This window comes from Geospiza fortis, unplaced genomic scaffold, assembly GCF_000277835.1.
Source record: "Geospiza fortis unplaced genomic scaffold, GeoFor_1.0 scaffold75, whole genome shotgun sequence".
NCBI classification, from domain to species: Eukaryota; Metazoa; Chordata; class Aves; order Passeriformes; family Thraupidae; genus Geospiza; species Geospiza fortis.
The window spans coordinates 4,136,672-4,159,793 of NW_005054360.1; the positions used below are offsets into that span (position 1 = coordinate 4,136,672).

General features: G+C 38.0%; 1 protein-coding gene across 1 annotated transcript in view; it reads right to left on the reverse strand.

The window, feature by feature from the left end:
- Window positions 1–23,122, reverse strand: part of PARD3 (par-3 family cell polarity regulator) — a 397,383-nt gene that overhangs the window by 167,557 nt on the left and 206,704 nt on the right. Inside the window, exons 11-13 of the mRNA XM_031059323.1 lie at window positions 20,710–20,748; window positions 7,834–8,022; window positions 7,195–7,365 (exon numbers count right to left, since the gene is read on the reverse strand). Coding sequence (XP_030915183.1) covers window positions 7,195–7,365; window positions 7,834–8,022; window positions 20,710–20,748 — 399 coding nt within the window. The remainder of the gene's footprint in view (window positions 1–7,194; window positions 7,366–7,833; window positions 8,023–20,709; window positions 20,749–23,122) is intronic.

Consider the following 23,122-nt stretch of genomic DNA (forward strand, 5'->3'; position numbering starts at 1 on the left):
TAATTTTTAATTAGCATCTCAAAAGATGAGTTTAAACAAAGGCATTGACAGCCAGCTACACAAACATTTTACAGAAGGTAAAATGCCTTTTATAAAACACCCAAAATCAGACAACTGGTTGCCACAAAAAACCCCAAAATGCCTTTTCCTTACATTGTTAACAGCACGTCTGCGCAAGAAAAGAAACACAGAATTTGCAAACTGTTGTTGTGGGCAAGACAAACAGTCCAACAGTCCAAAGCAAAACTGCAGTTCAAACAGACTTGTTCTTCGTGATGCATTTCTAATAAAGAGCTGGAATTACACATTCTAGTTCCTTCTCTTAGCCACTCTCAGTGCTATCTGGTATAATTTGATTTGATTGGCTGATAAAGAGTGGGCAACATAAACAAAGCTGTACAAATTCCTGGCTTCATTAAAGGCCTGGCAAGGAAAGAAATCCATGTGGCAACTGGCCCCCTGTCAACAGCTGCTGGAGCACCCCTTGGTGCGCCAGTTCAGTCACAGACCAACTGAGGGTGGATGAAATCACTGGAGATTATCTAATCCAACCTCCTGCCCAAAGCAAGGTCTGCAGGAGCAGGTTGCACAGTGCCCTGCCCAGTTGGGTTTTGAACATCTCCAAGATCAGAGACTCCTCACACTCTCAGGCAAGTTGTGCCAGTGTTGACCTCTAAGAAGGATTTCTCTTTTCTTATGTGTAAAGAAATTTCTTGTATTTTGGTTTATGCCTGTTTCTTCTTTTCCTGACACTGGGCAGCCCTGAGAAGAGTCTGGATCAGTATTCTTTATTACTTCTTTATTACTTTCATCAGGTATTTATAGACACTGACTGGTAAAGATCCTCTGATTTTTCTTCTCTCTAGACTGAAAAGAGAGAGTTCCCTCTCTGGATCCTAGCACTGATCTGTACTAAATGATCATATTTGTAAAAATGCAATAAAACCTCCCATGCTACAGATTGCCTGTAGCTCCTTTTCTATCCATTCTCTTAAATTAAAAAAGCCAGATTAAAATTTTTTAAATTAAAGAAAAGGCTCTACCCTGACCCTTTGAGGATCAGATAAAAAACAGCTGTTTGCTAAAGTACTGTCTGTACCAGCTAGCCCAGCTGCTGCTTATCTGGATGATAAAAGGACAAATAATGCAGTCCCTTTTACTTAAACACCACCATCCATCCTATTTGAAGTTATGTACATAAATATGAAAAAGGCTTATGCACAAGAAGAGTGCCAAAATATTCAAAGCATAAACAATCTTTTTTTAATGAAAAAAGAATCAGACTCCATTTTTCCTTCAGAAAATAAATTGTCCAAATATAGGAATGCAAGCGTTATGGGTGTTAAAGAAGTCGGTACACAAATTTACTATATATGACACTGCATCCAGAATGCTGAAGCTCTATCTGTCACACAGAATTATTCTCCAGGCTTTCTTTTTTCTTTCTTATCTGTGTACTGTGGTTAAGATTTCCAAAACACTACAGCTTCATTTTCCAACATAGATACTTTTAAAATACTACTAGACTATATCAAGGCATCAATATCAAAGGCATTAAAGAAACTAAGTTTTCATAGGACTGGACTAAATTTTCATTTTCTGGGTTGAAAACTGGCTAAAGAATTGGACACAAAGATTGATCTTCAGGATGGAGAAGAGTTGTAGATTCCCCTAGGAATCAGAGCTGGGAATAGCTTAAGTTGATAAACAGCTTTATCAATGAGTTGGAGATAGGAATGAACAGGGAAATCACTGTGTTTGGAGGAGATGCTAAAGACTTTTTGACAGTTAAATTCCAAAAGGTCATCACAAGACCAATCTAGTGAGAAAGAAAAAACAAACCTGTCACCTACATTTCAATGTAGCTAACTCGGCAATGCATGCAGGGGGAAATGATGTTGAATATTTTATACTTGCATACACACTGGAAAAGATGCTTGCTTGTTTCTTTTATAATGAAACTACTCATTTGCAAAGTCTCACTGATCTATCAGTCAATTTATTTCATGAATGATGAGGTCCTTATACGGTCTGGAATCAGGACTCTGCTTCACAGTTTGCTCATTTTCAAAAGGAGAAAAAAATGAACAGACATGCATGAAGAAATCTGGGGATCTGCAAATCATTTGCAAAGATTCATTTCAGACAGGTTTGGCAAAATATTCATTCTGTCAAAAAAAAAAAGGGGGGGGGGGGTTTAAACAAGAAAAACCCTTGAAATTTCTCATTTTGAGGAAAATGGTGACATTCTCTCACTTAACAGCAGACAAGTGCTGCCTGCCTGTGACATGAACAGAGTGCAGACAAGCAGTCTGTGTCTCTAAGCTGTCCAGGTTGCAGGACTGAAAAGCACAGGATTCCAAAAGTAACAATTACCTTTATTTTCTTGAATCAGCACATGGAGGCACCAGCTGCAGGGATGTGCCTGGCAGTTGTGCCTGAGTGCTGAGCACGTCCTGGCGATGCAGCCGCCAGCTGTTTGCCCATAAAGGCTAATCACAACAGCATCACTAATTAACAGAACACAGCACAAGGAACTCCATTGTTTCACCTTAAATCTGAGCAATTTAAAAAATTTCAAACCTGAGTTAAAGATCTAAAAAGCTGATGGCTGTCTCTTCTGAAAAATGAAGTGTTAAAAACTGGCCATATATGAATATCAAGTCAATATTATTGTTATTCTCTCCATTTTTCCCACTGTTTTCACAGCTTTGCAAATATGTCTCAAAGAGTCTCTCCATGCTTATGTAGGAAACTTGATGAGTTAACAAGCAAGGCTGAAAGCTGAAAACACAGAACATAACAGAATGTTTAACTTTTTTTAAATGGGGGGCAAGGGAACCTCAGATATAGCCAAATCCCAAATTAAATGTTTTTGTTACACTAATCTAACAGTGTCCATCAAATATTCAGTGTGTGTTTTTATCTGGAGTGGCTGAGATATTAAACACAGTTTTGCAAGGTTTGTAGTAGTGCAGCTTGCAGAATTCTACATTGCTGTACTCTGTACAGATATAATGCAAACAGGAGAAAAACTCAGATGCACAGCTTTGGCTTAGAGCTCATTCATAACTAACACTCCGTACTTATATCAATATTTACTACAAGACAATTCACTCAAAAACCTGGATGGATTACACACTATCTTCTGGTGAGTCAATGAAAATTCTTCCTACAGGCAAATCTTCAGCAAAACCACAGCAGTACAAAATCTCTTTTAACCTTCTGGGAAGTTTGTGGTCTCTTTTGACTACAGTTATAGAAGGGCTGATGATATAAATTATCTCCTCCCTGCCGCTCTGAAGTCAAGATAATACTCTTATGGTATTTATGTACATTTACATTGTTGCTACAATTGCTCTGAAGGCTCAGTTTACAACATGAGAACTTGTCAAGCTGTTTGAGAATAATGATAGCATTGGAAAGGAGTATCCAAGGTCACTTCACAAAGTTCTGAAACAGTTTCATGTTCAAGAAGCCAAAGAAAACTCTCTGACAAAGACAGTGCCTCTGCAGCAGATCAGAAGCAACTGTTCTGCCTCTCTCAACCCAGGACAACAGAGGTTCTGTCACTTCTAGACAGCAAACAAAATACAAAAAGTACACAAAAATCCTAGTATAAATTGAAACATGCAGAAACAACAATCTACAGAATCATGCCGCAAAACTAATTCTCCCTCCTCAGCAATTCTGAGGGGTGATTATGAAAATTGACATTAAAACCAAAAGAACAGTTTCATACCACTAACTGCCTTAAAAATCCAATTTAAACTCAGTTTTAGCAAAGAAAGAAGCGGACTGTGTAGTCTATCTCAAAGGAAGTCAGACTGACTTCGTAAATGCAAAACAATTGCTGGACTTGATGGCAGGGGAAAAAAAGACTTGGGGTTTTTTTGTTCTTTTTGCTGTTATTTCGTTGTGGGATTTTTTTATCATCCAGAGAGCAACTGCTTTCATCATCCAGACGTTTAGCACAATTACTTCTGCATTGGCATTATCACCCCTCGCACGGATTTCCCTTTTGAGACACCTGTGGGTGCTCCATGGTGTGGCAGAGACTCAGCCAAGACCTGACCTCACAGGACACTGGAACAGAGCAGAGTGAACACTGTTCTTGGTGACACACAAAATGGAATAACACCAAACCAGTTCCACTTAACTGTAGTTCAGACTAACAAGAAACAAAGCTATGTTTTTGTATACAAAGTGGACACATATGACACTGAATCAAAGGAAAGAAATCAGTTGAACAGGTTTTTTTTTTATCTGCTGATTTTTTATGGTGACTCCTTTGAAGAACAAAAAGAGGGAGAAGAGCATAGGAAACACTGGGAAGCACTTTCTCAAAAGTTGAACATTTCTTTTTATAGTTAATTAAACCAGTAAACCCTCCCTTTCTGAGGAGCTGGGGGAATTTAGCCTGGAGTAAAGAGAAGGCTAAGGAGAGACCTTTTTGCTCTCTACAGCTGCCTTAAGGGAGGATTTAGACAGGTGGGTGGGGTTTGGTGCTTTCTCCCAGGTAAAAAGTGATAGGACAAGAGGAAACAGTCACCAGTTGTGCCAGGGAAGATTTAGACTAGATATTAAGTAAAATATTTCATGAAAAGTAGAGCCAAGCTTTGGAATGGGATGCCCAGGGAAGTGGCTGAGTCACCATCCCTGCAGGTCTTTAAAACGTGTAGATGTGGCACTTGGCAATATGGTTTAGGGGTGGACTTGGCAGTGCTGGGTAAATAGTTGGAGTCAATTGTCTTTAATCTAAATGATTCTGTGCTTCTATGGTGACAAAAGGTGGGATTTTAGTAAGATAAGTGTGTGCCCTTTTTATGCTGTTGCTTCTAATCTGCAAGCTCCTGAATTTGCTGCCAGTCAAATATCATTTCTTTTTGTGTTCTAATACTAAAAATCTTTCCTGCTGTTGCTACTGTAATGTTCCAAGGGGAAAATTTGTATACCAGCATGTCTAAGCAATCTGTGTTGCTAAATTAAGCATAATATAGCCAAGACAAGGCCAGCCACTGAGGCACTGCTGTCTCCAGCCAGTTCTCAAGCCCCACAACCACTACTGAGGGACTGAGCTGACTGAATACCATACTCATATATGGTATTCCTGCAACATTCAGAAATAACATTATCACAGCTTATCACTGTTATATCAGCTTAATAATATCTAAAGCTTAAATTGGTCACATTCTTGAAAGAAAATATAGGGTTTAATTGCAAAATACCAAGAAAAAAAGCTCTCTTTGCTTTTCATTTCATTGAAGTCTGGGCATTGCAAGACTTCCAGAAAAGTGACTTCTTGCATACTGCTAGCTCAGCAGGTAAACAGCTTTATATCCATGCAAGTCATCCTTTCATCATATTAAAATCTGCAAACAGTATTGACATCGTATTTCCTTTGGATAAGTGTGATAAAAGCAATAATTCCTAGGAAAAATTACTTACAAAAATTACTTTGTAGAGATGATTACTACAGCAATAGTGACATATCAATGCTTTCCTAATCATTATAGCTGATCTTGCCAGCTTCTTAAAGAGTTGGGAAAATGCACAAAAAACTATAAAGGAGGCCAGAAAGAGAGGGCCTATCCTGCCCTTGTGCAGGTACATTTCAGTGTATCTAAATCTGTTTCCACAATCAGTTCTTTTATCATGAAGCACATATATTGCAGTCAGCTGTGCTGCTTTTGGCAACTGATTTCTGCAAAATAAATCATACTAAATGTCAAGCAGATATAGGGGACCAAGCTACTCTTGAATGAGTAAAAATTTTGCTGGATTCAAGGAGAAATATCTTTGTTTCATCACCGCTGGATTACCTCCCTTGTGTTTACAAACACTCTCTGGATTAATTCAATCAAGAATACTTTCACCAGGAGAAAAGGGATCATCTTCTATATCCTTTTAGAAAAAAAAATTAAACACAGAAATAGTCTAAAATATTGCACCCTTTTTATGTAATAACATGTAGTAGCCTCTACAAACTGGAAATTGGGTAAAAATGAGGAACAGTCTCCAAAGGACACTCTGAATTAGGCCTAGATAAGGACATCACCACATACAAAAAGGTCAGAATTCCTTCAACACTAAGCAAGACACGCTGTGCATCCAAGCTGGCTTTCTAGCAGTGTGCATATATAAACATGCATGCATACAAAAACTTTGTATAAGCAGTTAATCAAGAGGAGCTTAACACTTTCAAAAAGACTAGTGTCTTTTTCAGACATGATTTCATAATACACTATGGACTGATTTTTTTCTGAAGGTTAGATTTATGCATTAAAAAGTAAACCATTCTTTTTTCCCCTAGGCAGGAGCAGTGATACTAAACCAATTTGTGCACATCGTTTTTGAAGCATGATGATCAAGAAATAACATTCCTGATAAGACCTTACTATTTTAGCAAGATTGAAAGAATTGACTTTTAGATTTCTAAAGAAGAGATGCTTTTCTGACACGCCATTCAGCTGTATCCTATTTAACTCAGTCCTTTCTCCAATTTGTTCTGAAGTCTAATTCAGTCCTCCCCAACATCTATAGTCCTTCTCATTATATGTCCATATATTCCTGGTATATAGCATTATTTACATTAAATAGAAGATAAACTATTAGAAATCATTAATATATTTCAATACATCGACACATCAAAATTGCACTAGAGAAGACAAAAGTCGCAAATCATCAGAAGAATCACCACTTCACCCTGAATTCAGTAGTTCAACCTCTCCCACAATTAAGGCCAAGACAAACTTTTGTAGAATCTATACGTGAAACTTTTGTTTAGATAAAACATAATAATGAAATATAAGAGCTCTACTCAATTAAAAAAATTAGAAGTGACAAAGAAACAAGTCAGTTAACACAAAGTCTATAAATGAAAGACCTAATAGACCTCCATAAAAAACTCCGCTGAACAAAAATCACGTAAACAGTGAGATCCAATTACAAAATCAATACAGTTTTATTCAGTGTTTCCTGTTTTTCATTGACAAAAATTCTCGAAAGAAAAACTTTATTGATCAGTAATAACGTTAGCATGTCTAACACTGAAATTCAGATAATTCTGTAGTTCTCTCTTTCTTTAGCTTCTCAGATATTATTTTTCAGCTCCCAGAGGAAACATGACATCTCCTGTAAACACAAATACCTCAGAAGTGAAAATTGCCAATCCCAATATCAAAAGCTTATTACCTCATTGCATTTACTTATTCGCCTCGCCACAATAAGCTGAATCATTCCTCGTTTGTTCCCTTCAGTGGACATGGACCTCCTCAAGGTTTCCATAGCATCTTGATTTGTTTTGCCCAATAATGATTCTCCATTAACTGCTATTAGTTGATCATTCACTCGAAGCCTGCCATCCTGGAAAAGGTAAAAATTATAGATAGTTACATAAAACACACACAAAGGAAGCTTTGTCTACTGGAGAGAATAAAAGAAAAACAAATCAAAAGAAAAATATTCAACCAACTATACTTAGTCCTAAGGGTTTATGGGGAAATGAACACTGCAATAATAGCTTCCACTGCAGCCACTATAGGAAATGTCTATTCCAATTACAGATTTGCACTGAAAGCTATTATCATAATCTGTTTGCTCAAACAGCATACTAATGGAACTGGACCAGAGATGGCTCGCTCCTTCCCGAATCTGTTAGGGTTGTTTAAATCCTGGGACGTGCAAACATGTGAGTAGAAATCTAAATGTTACCTCTGATGGTGTAATTGGTGAATACTAGAGACCTCATTCTTCTTTGATCTATGGATATTTTCAAAATAACTTATTATGGAAAACTGAGGAAGACCAAAGTACACAGATATTCCCTCTCACCTTGGATGCTGCTCCACCGTTAATGATGGACTTGACGAAGATTCCTAAATCAGCGTGGTTTTCTTTTGACCGGTTACCTTTGACACTCACGCCAAGCCCAGCTGACCCAGAGTCATTCAGTGGAACTTCAAAAGTGAGGAATTCCCTGGTGCCATCAGGTGTGAGGACAAGCTCCTCTTCTTCTGCTTTCTGTTGGGGAGATTAGTATGGGATTATAGAATAGCATTTCTCTGGGAATTCTCTTCCCCCTACAGCTATTAGCATTCAAAACTCTCTGCTTTTTACTGCAATGCCACAATATTTTCCACAGTAATTATGTGAAGAAATCTGCAGAAATAGTGTATTTTCAATCACCTCCAGCTGACGCCTAGGTTCAGAAATATCTTAAATACGTGTCTAAGTGCTTCTCTATCTAGTAAAGTAATTGCATCACATGTCATTACTGAATCTGCCATCAATACTAACTCACATGTAAGCTGCTATTTCATTAGCCAAAAGAGAGCTTTATCAGAAATATTTTCCTCCTTGTAAACCTACAGAATTTTTAAAGTACCATCATCATCTATGGAGCTTTGCAGTCTTAGGGAGAAACTAAGTGCAAGAAAATGAAATTCAAAAATTACTTGTTCACCTCATTTTATTTAAAATTATGTGTGTTAGGAAAAACCAAAAACTACACAGCTGAGATCTGCAAAAGCACATCTCTCTGGTGCTGCCAGGCTTATCATCAAATCTAGCTCTGAGTGCCAGTTTTCCTGTTTTTCCAAGCTCTGCCCTTCACCTCTGTCCACTTACCCACCTCTCTGGATCTTTGTTGTCCTCAACACCCAGTTTTAGCCTGGCTGGGAAAATCCCAGGTTTTAAGCACCCCGAATTACAGTCACAGGCCTGCCACAGCTGCCAGCAAGGAACTGCTCAGTGACACCTTTCCATGCATCCAAAAGCCACACAAGCACAGGTGACTGGCCTCACACTTCACCTCCTGCCAAATGCAGGAAATAGGCTGGGACCAGAGACCTTGCAGTGTCCTCACAGAGCAGTGACACTCTTAGGGCAGCAGCATGAACACAACACCCAGGAATGAAAGTGGCCATGCCCTGAGGAGTACATCCAAGAGACTCCTGCCAAAGGGAGGAATGGGAGGGACAGGCTGTTCACCAGCCCTGTTTGTGATCTTCTTTCAAATCTAACAAAGTGGTTATAACCACTTTTTGTTATAACTTTATCAATTAACAAAAAAAGTCATGCCCTTAAAGGCATGATTCTCTCCTTGTGAACCCGACTGTGTTGGGGTTTTTTTTCAGCCACATGAAGGAGAAAGAGAACATACAGCAGAAGGTGTACACGAATGTCCAGCATCAGCAGTTCTTCTCTGGAAGAATTAATCTGGCTGAATTTTCATAATCTTAGCAACATGTCACCTCTGTTTCTGACACTGATTTTATACCAACTTTTCCCACATCACTGATCTATTTGCAAAGCTCACTCATATGAGTGAGAACACGTATGAGAAGTTAACATGCGCCTGCTGAGCTGTCCCTGTTTCTTAAGACTTGAGGAAATGCAAACACAGCCTATGGCAAAGATAGATGTGAAAGCCATGTGGAGTACAGCAGACTGAGATGATCAATTTGGGCACAAGCATGCTAGTTGTGTCACCATTGACCTAGAAATGCAGTGCAAAAATGTCACATGGGAAGGCAGTCAGACTGCTGAGAGAGCCGTGACAGCTGAGGGAAGAAAAACAGGAGTTTCATCTTTTCCCACTTGTTAAAAGCGTGAACCTTCATGTGTTCACCAGCCCTTCCATTTGCACTAGACTCCTTTTGCTTAAAACTAAGCACAATGGTTCACCAAAATACCCAAAAAATTCCCTAAAACAATGGAAAAATTAACACCCTCTATCAACGTGCCATAGCTAGGCTGGCCTGCTTGTGAATCCCCCTATTCAAACACATCTCTTGGTCACACGAAACAGCACGACCAATGCTAGCTGTGAAGAAGGGAAAGATGAATTGTGACCATTGAAAAACACTCTACCTACAAGATGTTTCCCAAATTATGGGAAAATTACCACCCTAATTTTCCTGCTTGGTTCACAGAAGCACTAGCTCCAGCATACATTTGAATCCACATTTTGTCAAATGGCTGCAGAATAAAACAATCTGAAACAGATGTACGTTACCTTACAGTTTCTGTAACACTGATCACTTTCATATTCCTTAATAAACAGTAGTAGGAATAAAGCTTGTGAGTCAAAAGAGAGATAAAGCCAAGGGAGGATGTGTGCCTTATCCAAGAAAGCAGATATGCTTACTGAATTTTTGTTTACTACTGTTAAAATAAATTTAGAATCAATTTCCCTCTTCATCCAGTATTTTCCAATCTTCAAACAATCCACCAAAACTTCAGGCAAAGCAGTCTCCCAGGCCTGTCAGGTGCATTTCTATATGACAAAAGGTCAATTGGAGTGAGCATCTCACAAGCATCCCCAAAGACTTGGCTAATGTCCTCTACCCTACTTCTCTTCAGTGAGACCAAAGTGCTGCATTATCAGTTCAGCACTGCTTTAATGTGAGGCTTATGCTTGCTTGTTTCCTGCAATCTTGAATAAGGAAATAAAACAATATAAGGCTACAGACACGTGAGTGTGCAGCTGAAATGTGAGGCCAAAACCTGAAACAAACTACTCTGAAGCAGCTGTACATGAGTGAGCAGCTCATGCTCATAAAAAAAAATGAGAAACAGCAGCCTCAGCACTGGATCAGAAGTACTGAAAGCATAAGAAAATTGCTCAACTCACCCAAGGAAGAAAATTACCATTACTAGGCTATGGCTAAATTTCTTTAGGGACTTCATAGGGCATCTACAGTTTTTCCCACCTAAGCACACTTGCTTTACCACCATATCTGTGTCTGGAATTTTAGGGACATAAGAAGCCTTTTGCCCTCCAGACTCTGTGTGACACCTGTCAGTATGAAACAGCATGCTTGAATGTAAAGCTTAAAAAAAAAAAAGAGAGAACAAACATGAAAAATGTGGCTTTCAATAAAAACTGAACTATTAACTTTCAAGTGCTATGGATATGAAAGTATCAAATTTAACATTTGTGCCACACCATGGTATCAAATAAGGTCTTACTATGTATGATATATTGAATATAACTTCATAATATAAACCTTGGAGCAGTACCATATCATATAGTGACAAGGAACCTCTAAGCATATCATAAAGGAGCCAGTCACAAAGAAATGGGCAGGAAGGTTTTTAGCTTGCTACTATAATATTTTGAGCCAAAGTTGAAAAGACAAAAACAAAACAAAAAAGCCCCAGCAAAATCTCATAATGGCTGAATCCTTTGTTCTCCAAAGCCCTTTAGAGTACAGAAATATTACATGTAAAGCAACCCTCCCCAATCAATATGAAACCAACTATTATAAAAGAGTAAAATTTGCCCTGAAATTGTGTTGAACATTAAGTCTTTAAATCTAACAAATCACAGAAATTCCCTAATACATCCATGAGACAGCAGAAAAATGCACACAAAATCTAAAATGCAGCACTAAACATTTTCAGCTGAGAACACAGTCACTTCTTAATTGCAGTAGCTTCCATTTGATCTTGATACTCTCTAAATTAACAGCTTTACTATGTCAATCAAACACCTCAACACTATTTTCATGATTAGTTGATCTGTAGGAGAAATTTATTCCATCATATATTTTGACAGGCCAGCAGTAAACATGCAAGCAAAATTATGTACTGTGAACCCTGAACAACAAAATTCAACTCCCTTAAGATTTTTCACACACTATGTCCAAAACAATTAACAGCAGAACAATATTCTGTTCAGACAGAGGCTGCTGAGGAAAAGGTCATCTGAAATGACTTCAGTTGGATGAATGAAGCTGCTCAAGTATGTAATTTATAATAAAAATTTGATTGGTGATAAAATACGCAGGTGACTTTTTTGGCTTCAAAATCATATTCAGCATCAATTTATGCTAAACGACATTTGAGATAAGTTTTTCACTTTTTATATACAACATAAATATATTGTAAATTTAAAGATAAACTCCCTGACTAGAGCAAACTTATGACAGTGTTTTGATATATACAGGGATTTAAAAAAGCCATAAGATAAACAGGGCGGGGTGGGGGGGAATTATTTTTCTCTTCCACATGACATTATCCTCTACCTAAGTTCTGATCTGATCATAAAATCAGATTTAATTTTATAAACAACATTAAAATAGACTTTCAGTAGTTAGAGTGCCATTACTTTTCTCATCATACTAGTAACAGCCTCTAGTCCTCTTTATTCTTTTATCACAGAATTACAGAATATGTTGAGTTGGAAGGGACCCTGAAAGATTGTTAAGTTGAAGTCCTGGCCCTGTACAGGACACCCCAAGAGTCACACCCTGTGCCTGAGAGCATTGTCCAAACACTTCTGGAATTCTGTCAGGCTCGGTGTTGTGACCACTGCCTGGCAGAGCCTGTTCCAGTGCCCAACCACCTCTGGGTGAAGAATCTTTTCCTAATATCCAGCCTAAACCTCCCCAGACACAACTTAAGGCCGTTCCCCTGGGTCCTGTCACAGATCACTAGAGAGAAGAGATCAGTGCCTGCCCCTCCTCTTCCTCTCAGGAGGATGTTGAAGATCACAATGAGGTCTCCCCCCCACCAGTCTCCTCTTCTCCAGGCTGAACAGACCAAGTGACCTCAGCTGCTCCTCACACAGCTTCCCCTCAAGGCCCTGCACCATCCTCGTTTCTCTCCTTTGGACGCTCTCTAATAGCTTCAGAACTCTCTTATCCTGCAGTGCCCAAAACTTCACACAATTTCCAAGGTGAGGCCACACCAGTGAGGAGCAGAGTGGGACAACTGGCTCTCTCGAGCGGCTGGGGGTTCATGTTTTACACACTATTGTTTGGGACTTCCTCTGTAGGACCTCATCAGGGTTCAGCTGGTGAGTAAGCAGCATGAGATGAGTGAAAACAGAAACTGAACAGCAAAGGAAACCTTCCTCCCACCTAACAGGGGAAGCAATTTTCAGTCAAGTCAGGACAGGTTTCCTAAGTGACTCGCTGCTGCTGCAAGTCTGGCAGCATTCTCTCCAGCGAAGTTCATTCTCTTGCAAGCTTAGACCTGCTGCCTTCTCAGCAGTTATTCAGTCACTGAAACTTGTCTGCACATTACTTTGTGACTATGTGTACAGAAATGTGCTCCTGTTCCCTTTCACAGAGCAATCAGTAAAGCTCTGCATCTGCAGTTATATATATAAACACATGTGCATGAAAACTTTCACAAAGCTCTTGAATGCAAACATATATGCATGTACACATACAACACACCCTTATAAGTGTATATATACAAACCACAATAAAGACTTTCATGTGATTAATTAACTATAGCACAAACACTACCTAACAACTTGAGTGACCCCATTCACTATTCAATTTACTGTCTCAAGTTCTGTTGTGTCCAGCCTTCTAACATTACAGCTCTGTTAGCCACTGTTTAAATACTGTTTTAATCTATCAACCTTTTGTCTCACAAATGTGTCTTCTCTCTTTACAATCTATCCAGCTGGAAAACCTCAAGTTCTCACAATATGAGTTTGGTGGATATAAGAGCTCTCTAGGAAGTGTAGGCCGTAAAACTATTGGAAATTTCAAAATCCCAAGTTTAGTCACTGGGTTCCAATAATGGGGAATTCCAACCTAACGTAACAGCTTTTTCCAAGATATTTTCAGTCTTTAGAAGATTTTAATACAGCATCCATTATTTAATTATTTCTGATAAGGTAGCCACAATACTAAGGAATCATAAGCCCTATAGTTTGGGAAACCAATAACACCTGTCTCTGTATTATTGTAACAAAACAGAATGCAGCAGGATATATGCAAGAGAGGAAATTTCACTTAGCTGTTGTGCAAAGACATTGTTAACATCAGGGGTGACTCAAACTGTTTTGCCCTTCAAGTGAAGTGGGTGACATTGCTGTCTTATCAGGCCACCCTCTAAACTGAGGTACACAAAAAAATGATGACTTGCTCTCATCCTATGCCATCACATATACAAATGTTGAACACATGAAACAAACAGCTCTAAGGAAACAAAACAGCTTCTTTGGTCAACAACTCTTTTGTGGGGGGTGACATTTAGTACTTATAAAAATGTAATGTATTACTGCTGGAGGTACTGAAAACAGATCAATGTAGGTGGCCTGAAATACACCTTCCCAACAGCAGCTGAGGGACTCCTTGGGAGGAGTAACTGAAAGCTGGTGCATCCCACCATGGGATGGCATTAAAGAAAAACATAACTAGAGCAACTGCATCAGCAGAGAAAATCATGCCTACTGATCCAGTAGTGGCATGCACACTCCAACCCAGTTTTCTCCTGAAATACAAGACCATTTATCTTTTTTTTATAAAAGAGTTGTGTTGCATTATAGGTTTTGAGGACCTAAAGTGTCTACTTACCTGGTCAGAAAATTATACAGGAATTAAGCCAACTAAACAACCAGAATTCTTATGCTTGCTTTCTTTTTCCATCTCTTCCTAGACTAAGAATTTTAATATCTGTCATATGTTAGATAAACACTAATGAATCTTATTTGCTCATATACAGAGACTCATTATTCATATTAGCAAAGTTAATATGTCACATCTGGCAAAGATTGCATTCATTCAAATCAAACAGCAGCTGCTAAATATCAAAAACTAGATCTGAATTCTGAGATTTTATGGGAAATGTGCTCTGCTTTAATCTTAATCCCATCAAGGAAGAGTTTTTTGTGTATTGGACATGGATTAACTTTGTTAAGTATTTATAGGCAAAAATGCTAGCTCATGAAAGTACTGCTAAACAGCCCCACTGCATTTCCTGTTATGTCCATTTTAAGGATTTAGTTTAATATCAAAAAAGATGTTCCACATGCAAAAATAACTTCAGTTTAAAGGTTTAGATGGAATAAGATATGATTTAGAAAAAAAAAATTAAATGCTTTTCCAAAGCATAAAAATTCTAGCATGTGATTTTCATTTAGAATGGAAATCAAAGCTCTGCAAAAGCCCATGTTTAAGTACATCCACATGTTTGTTACTTCTCCCTATAACAAGTCCATTGCTTGACTTTACTTACGTTACTCTTCCTAATGCCACCACTCTGATCTGGGCTGTCATAGAAACTGGTTTAATCAAACAAGATTCTACATTTCAAAAATTGATCCCACCATTAAAATTACATTCTGTTGGTTCTTAATCTCAGAACTTCTCACAGGGACCAGTCTGTTGCAGGTACCATAATCACTGTACTTTATTCAGGCAAACATACTCTGTTCAAAACTGCTGCTCTATTCAAACTTCATGTCCCTACTCTATGTCCTGAAACAAAACCATGTGATTGTAATGCTAACTCCGTTTCTTTACACTTTGCTTATCCTAGAGAAGTGAAAACCAAGGGATTAGGTACACAGTAGGTGTCTGTTCTGCCAAAGAAGCCTATAAAGCTACAGCTCTCTGCACTATCCCTTCTTCAAGAAAAACTTCAATGCCCAACACACTAATGAAAGAGTTCCCTAAAAATCCTCTCACTGGCCTATCGGATTTACAAGACCTGAGAGACTAAAGAAAGAGATAGAGTCTGGAAAAGACAGACAGGAAAAACAAGTTGAAAAAGAAATAATGCCTATGTATAAATCCATGGCAGGAAACACATTCCTCGTGAAGTAATACCAGTATGGAGCACCTCAGAGGGATCTGTGTCTCACTCCTATTTCTGCTGCAAACTTTCAGCCAACCATGGCAAACCATTTCACCTCACTATTTTCCCTGCATTTAATATCAAGGGAGAATCAACATCAGGAGTCTAAAGGCAATGATGCAGTAAAACAAGGTTTGCTCCAAATCAACAAGTTTGTACACATGGGTGTGGCTTCTGGATGACTCTGCAATGGTGGCACTAAGACAACCCTGGCACAGTGAAGGGACATGTATGTTGTCTCCCATGAAACTGGGAATTTTTCAGCAAGTGTCTTCAATGTCAGTGCTCCAAAGGCAGCCACAGCCTCCCTATGGTGCTGCACAAATCCAGTTCAAAAGTGCCACACCACATCCCAGGTAAATCACCAGCTGCTAACAGTCAAAACCCAGCCTGAGGGTCAGTTCTAAGTACTGCATTATGCAGAAGTTTATGTTCAGTGATAATGAACGTTCCAGGAAATTCAGACTGGTCAAAAAGCATTCATGATCACAGCCACTTAACTGTTATATTAATTATTCACTAGGAATGAATGTCTTATCTCGAGTCATAAATGTGCCAGAACATGCTATTTAATACTGGAGTATCTCCTATGGTAAAAGATTGAAACTACAACAGTACCTTGCAGAAATCACACATTCACTACCTATTTCTTTCATATGGGCAGTGATCTAAAACTTGATTAAAATTATTAGCTGAAACCACTCAAAATTGCAGTAAAAATGCTTTTAAAACATTGTAATCACCCTTGTGCCTCACACGATTAGAAGATAAAAAGGTACAAAAATATATCTGCAGCATTCCTAAATGCCATGGAGGAAATAACAGCATCAGCCTAATCATCAGTCAGCGATATTCTCTTTCAGTAAAATCATTCTGTACCTATTGATAACAGCACTGCTGGGGGTATAGTCTGACATTAGTCCATCTATGATCTTGACTCAATGTTCAGACATTTGGATCACCAAGCTGAAGGTCTATACAGGTGCTAAATAGGAAGTGGTGAGAATTTATTACAGCTTTTCAAAAGTATCTCTGGATGCATCCCCAGTGACTAGGTATCTTGAAGTAATACAAACAGCTTCTAAGCAAAAGACAAACACACATGCACTTAGAATACATCCAGTTAAAGCTCAACACTGACTGTGCTATTTTTCCACAATAATTTTCTATCTAATAATCAATACAAACCATGTATTTCTAGACATTTGCTAATATTGTCTCCCATATTCACAATATGAAAACTTGTGAGCAAAAAGCGTACAAAAGTAACTATTCATTAGTTCTTACAAAATGCCTCTGACCAGCATCACCCCTTTCCTACAGGCAATGAATTCTTGCATAAAAAGGGCAGCTAGCTAATTTACTCAGAATCACACACAGAAGAATATGCAAGAACAGCAATTGGATCTGAAAAAAACACAGTGATCAAAATGAAATTTAGGTAATAACTGGAATATCAAATGTTTGAGTTCAGAAGAAAATATAAAGCAATCCCATTTCCAATTTCTATCAGTGCTGCTAATCATTTATATATTGTTCCAACACACCAGCCACTCTTGTTATGTCACTGTTACGAAGCCTGCACTCACTTGAATTCATAACATTCTGCTCACTTACAGCAATTTGACAGAAAAACAAATGAGAACAGAAAACTGAAGCTTTTCCATGCTTCTGAGTGCAACAATCATGAAATGAAATCCTGAATTCTCACTCTGAATCTCTTCTTATCACTAAACAACACTCCTTAGAAAATACTTACTCATATGATAATTATTATTTTTCTAGCATTATGCTTATATGAAAGTTAACTTGATGGTTCTGAATTCAGAAAACTAACAGAGAATGACAATTGTAAAAGCAAAATATTACTGAAACACTATCAACCTTCAAAGAGTATGAGGAAAAATTAACTGGCAGATGTTTTACATAGCATAATTAACAGTTCATTTCAATGCACTGTAACAGGATTAGGATAATTATGCTTAGAAACAGAAATGTAATAATGATAAATTACTAGTTTTTTCATATTACAGGCAATCTCCTACATTCCAAATAATCACCCTGTTTAGCAATAGGTGCATCTGTTCAATGCTGCCATTAGCTATACAAATGGCACAAACTCATGGCTGGGTGAAACAACCTTTCACCCAAGACACAGGAGATTCCTCGTTTCATGAGGAAGCAGAGCAATGGCTCTGTTCATAAGTAAAGCAGAAGGTGAAAACACCAGTCCTGTTTTCACCAGGGCACAGCTACTGAATAGAGGCTGAAGCTGCATCAGCAATTTGCATTTCTTATGTAAAACTGGAGAGCAGAGCTTAAATTGTATGAGCCTCTCAAATTACAAAATCTTCTTATATGGAAGTTTAAGATTGAGAATCTGTATTCTGTGATGGGGCATAAAAAACCTGAATTCATATGCTTTCTTATATGGGTTGTAAGGAATAACTGTCAGGTATTTCAGGCCACAAATTAGGAAAAAAATTACCTTCAAGATTTTCTTTTATTACCTCTCTGAGGACTAACTACTGCATCCAAGTGCCACAACATTAATGCAAACCATTTCAAAGTAACAGTTATATGAAGGTAACCCCTGAGTAAAGAATGATAAGTTAGGCTTGATATTTTGCTATTTTATTTCAGGGTTTCTACTTTCAAAGGAGGTTTTTTTTCATATCTTTTTTTTTTATTTCAAAGATGCACCTTCCTTCTATTTCTCCACAAAGACATAACAACAACAACAAAAAAAAACCCACAACCATTTTGCCTTTAAATGAAAAACAGACTTGCATTCCACCTCTCTCATTTCTGTAGCTTCACTGCCTTCATCATGCTCTTTTGTTGGTTTTGGTTTTTTTTGCTTTGCTTTTGACTATCAAGTCCTTGACACTTGGAGACTAAAACCTCACTACGAACAGCACAAAGATCAGAGCAGGCACAGAAATAGAAATTGCGAGATTAGAAATCTCAAAGACCTGAAAAGTAGACAGAGGAGAAATAAATAGGTATAGAAGCAGAACCAAGGAGAATAAAGGAAAGCAAAGAGAAATACTTTCAAAAATCATAATAAAGAATGTGTGACTGTATTATTAAAGTGCAGCTCAGGAAAATTAGGTCTGTAAAATTGAAGTATCACACTTATCCAAAGCTAAGTAGATTGGAACAAGGGACATAAGTGCAAAAGCATTTTGTGCATTAAAAATACCCAGCAAAACCTTTCACAATTAGTCCCTTTTTTTATTCACATACTGGAGTCGGTAAATATAAAGAGACCTGGTGTTCCTAGTATCAATCACAGTTGTTCTGAGCCTTGAAATAAATAACAAAAAATCCCAATGCATAAAGAATGAAAAACCTAAGACATTAGGCAAATTTTTTTGTATTGATCAGGTTTCTAGCTCATTCCCTCAGTAACCATATGTTACACAGTCTTCATATGTTTTCCAATTCACTTCCATATTTTCAAGGCTTGCTAGGGCTTTCTAGCTGTTTTTCTCAGAAATCCCTAACTACTCATACACTCCCTGTGCCTCCTGCATAATCTCCTGATTAACAAGCATTTTTTTACCCCACATCTAAAGAGAACAAATGGGAGATACCTATTTATTTTGCTCTTCCCTTAGATGAAGTTAGAGTATTGGTTCCAAGAATGCCAGTGAAGGGGTTTCACCATGGAATTTGCTACAAAACATTAACTTTGCAACAGATGAGCAACTGATTTCTATAAACACCTTGTAGGCAATCTGCTTTATCTTAATGAGCTTTCGGGGTAGAATTTCAGCTCCTAAAACCAGGATACTTGTATAAGGCTGCACCCACAAATTATGGCATTCAATTCTCAATGGTATTCGATTACAGATAGAAATACTATCCTGGGCTTTGATCTTTCATCTCCTTACACAACAACAGTACGTGGTAAGAAACTATCAAGATAAAAACACATCCTCTAATGAGATGCAGTAAAGAGATACTGCAAGGCATGTCTGAAACAGTGATACACCCACAGTTTCGGAGAGCCCTTGAGCAGAAAATTTTCAGAGAGAAGGACACTAAAAGCCAGAAGGATAGAAGTGAATATTGCCAACATTTAACTCAAATTCCCATGTTTACAGTTACATTCCATTGGTCTGAAAAATCAATAGTATCAACCAACATACTCTTGATTACCTCACTGAGTTGGCTCTTACATATAGTCCTGGCTCATACCAGTCCTGACTTTCTTTTTATTCCAGACACCATCTTGCCATTGCTGGTAAGACATTCTGAATTATCTAGACAAGCTCTTTTTGTTTTTCAGCAGCTGAACTCATTTCAAGTCCCAACAGGAATCTTCTCAAATTCTCTATAATCTAGTTTATTGTTTAATTTTAAAATAGGTACCTAACTGAATAATACCTAATACCTAACTGAATGGAGTTTCTTGAACTATGTTTTGAACTAAGATCCAGTATATCTTTAAGGTAATATATTATTGTTATATTCTCTGCTTGTATTTCATAAAATACACCTTTTATTTTAGACAAACTAGTTAGATGTATTAGTATATTGTATATTGGACTGATCATTTTCCCTTGACTAAAATGAGATATATTAACATTACACAACCTCAATCTAGAGCCTCACTGGAATACCACACACACACCTGGTGCAGCCTTCAAAAGGTCACACTTAATATTACTTCCATATAGTTTCTTAAAAATAGCTAACAATGGTTTGCTATGAGGATACAATTAAGACTTAAGCCTAGTTGATTAATTTCTGTGTTTGTATCTCAGATTTCTGTCATATAATCATGATTTAAACAATTAGCTTCAATATGTAACCCAAGCTAAAGTCCACTTTTATAATTTAACTTTCAGCCTTTGGCTGTATAGAAGAGATGTAATTTCAAATAGCACTTGAACATATGCAGTAAGGGAATTGTGTACAATTTTCAAACAGTATTTGAAATTACATTAAAAATGCATTTAAAATGTAAAGCTACAGAGAGCCATCTACAGCATATAAGGTGAAAGAAGGATCTGTAAAACTTTGATGGAGAAGAGCCATATCAATTTAAAAACATTTGGGAGTCTTCCAGTATGGAAAAGACAAAGCTCTTACCGTTTCCTTTGGAATTTGTGACTGGCTTTGTTCTGCATTCTAAAGGAAGTAAAAAAAATAAATAAGAACACAACTACATATGACACATACTATCTAACAGCAAGGGGGATAAACAAAGAGCTCTAATTCTGAAGTGAAGTGGTAATAAAAAATGAAGGTTGTTCATCACACCCCTGGACTGAAATTTTTCTAAACAACCACTACATGAGAAGTGAACAGAAATAATTCCAGGCTCCTTATGGTACATGCACCTGACTCTACCTGGCTGTGAGGGTGGTGACTGGTGGCCAAGGAAGAACCACAACTGCTTGCACTATTTACTGGCTGGTGGAATGTTCTCATTCAGGGAAGCCTCCCCCTGGCTTTTTCCTTCTACTTTGAAGTTTTCAGAGAATGACCTCAGCAATCCAGATGAACCCTTCCATCTATTTTTTTAAAAATCCACTCTCATTAGCAAGGGATTTCCCTTTTGAGCATGTTTGGATGAACTAGAACTGCAGCTCTGCATATCCCAGGACAGGAGGATGCATTCAGTTCACCAGAGAAGGGACCCTCCTGTACTTTCCATTCCTCACCTGTGTCTCAGGGCACATAAAGCAAACACACATAATTGGAAAATGCATCGCACAACAATTCTGGAAACACATATAAGGAACTATGGCTCTTCCAAGCCCACACCCACCTATATTAAAACCCATCTGAAAACTCAGGAGACACCTTAATGCTGGCTGGCTGATCACTTTTGGGCTAATCAGCTGTTTCTTTCCATTCTGCTGGGCCCTAATGAAATTCTAGGGTTTACTGGACATTTTTGTTTCAGGCTGTTTTGCAGGAGAATCAAATGATAAAGCGCAAAAATGTAGTGGCAAAGCAGTAACACAAACATCCAGTAAGCTTCAACCTGAAGCCAACAACCAGTAAGAAAAAAAACGAAGACAGCTACAAGAAAAATGTAAAGGTCCCACGTGTACCAATGGGCATATTAATTCTTAGGGAACTGGAGACTGATGCTGCCAGCCAGTATCTGCTGGCACTGAGAACATAGCTCAAAAGCTAAATAACCTAAGTCAGTCCTTCAGAGGATTCACACAGTCAGTAGCAGCTCTAAGCAAATTCTTCACAAGTTATGTGAGGCAACCACAGAGCACCAGGAGCTCTCCTTAACCAGAATAATCCTCAGCCCTTTTGTAAAAAGAGGGGGCAGGGAGGGAAGGCTGTTAAAGAGATGATGTGGCTCTAGCTCACACGAGTGTGGACAAGCCCTAATAAATTACTGATCTGGCATTAGGTAACAGTGAAAGGAATAAAATGCCCAGTATTCTGGAGAAACATGGTCATTGTTCCAGATCTCACTAATTACAAAAGTTGACTTCTGCCAGCTTGATTTGCTTCCACATCTTCCTCACTTTTATCATGCTCTGCTGCACTTGATCATCACACACACATACCTGACCTGTTCCACACAAGTTTCAGAGATCCCATACCAACCTAAGCTGGCTCAGCTTAACAACCCCCTAAGTTTTAGCTAAAATTACACAATTTCATAATAACAGCAATGTTAAACTCCTTAACTTTCCTAAAGTTTATTATCTTCATTTTACTTAAAATGAAACCCTAAGACATTTAATTTTTTTTCAAAAGTCATTCAAGCCATAACCCAAAGCATAAAATCTGAACGCCTGTTTTATTGGGGATACTATCTATACAAAGTGTTGTCAAATAAAAAATGGTTTTAATATTGAAAGTTCTCAGTAAGCAACAGCAAGTCCTGCCCTTAATAAGATGGATAACATCAAATAACACGATTTCCTACATGTGGTTTTTGAGACACATCTCATTCAGTTAATATTTTAAAGCACACAAATGTAGAAAATATGAGAGAAATAGGGAAAGGATGCAAAGACAAATTGTTCCTAAGTGGCCAGAGAAGGTCTGCATGTGAAAAAGATGAATAGACATGATTTCAGCTCATTCTCCTTCCTACTTCAAAATTAATGTTCTTTCTTTTTTTTCTTGTCTTTTTTGTTTGGTTGGTTGGTTTGGTTTTTTTGTTTTTTGTTTTTTTCCCAATAAGCCAGTAACAGTCAGTGAGAGGAGCTAGCTGAAAAGACTTGCTTTATTTTTTTTAAGGATTATTTCTTACTAGAGCAGAAAAAACATCCTTTATGATGAGTTTTAGCTCAACACCTTCCCCAGCATTTCTGCTCCTGCTCTTTGACAGCAGTCAGCAGAGCATACCTAAGAGTTCCTCACATCAGAATGCAAACAAACAAATCCTTATGCAACAGAGGATCATCACACTCATGTACTGTCAGATCCTCACAACAGCTTTTGTTCAACTGGAGCTGCAGAAAAACACACCAGCTCAGATCTATCTCATTACACAGTGCAAAGCCCATCTGACACAGCCACA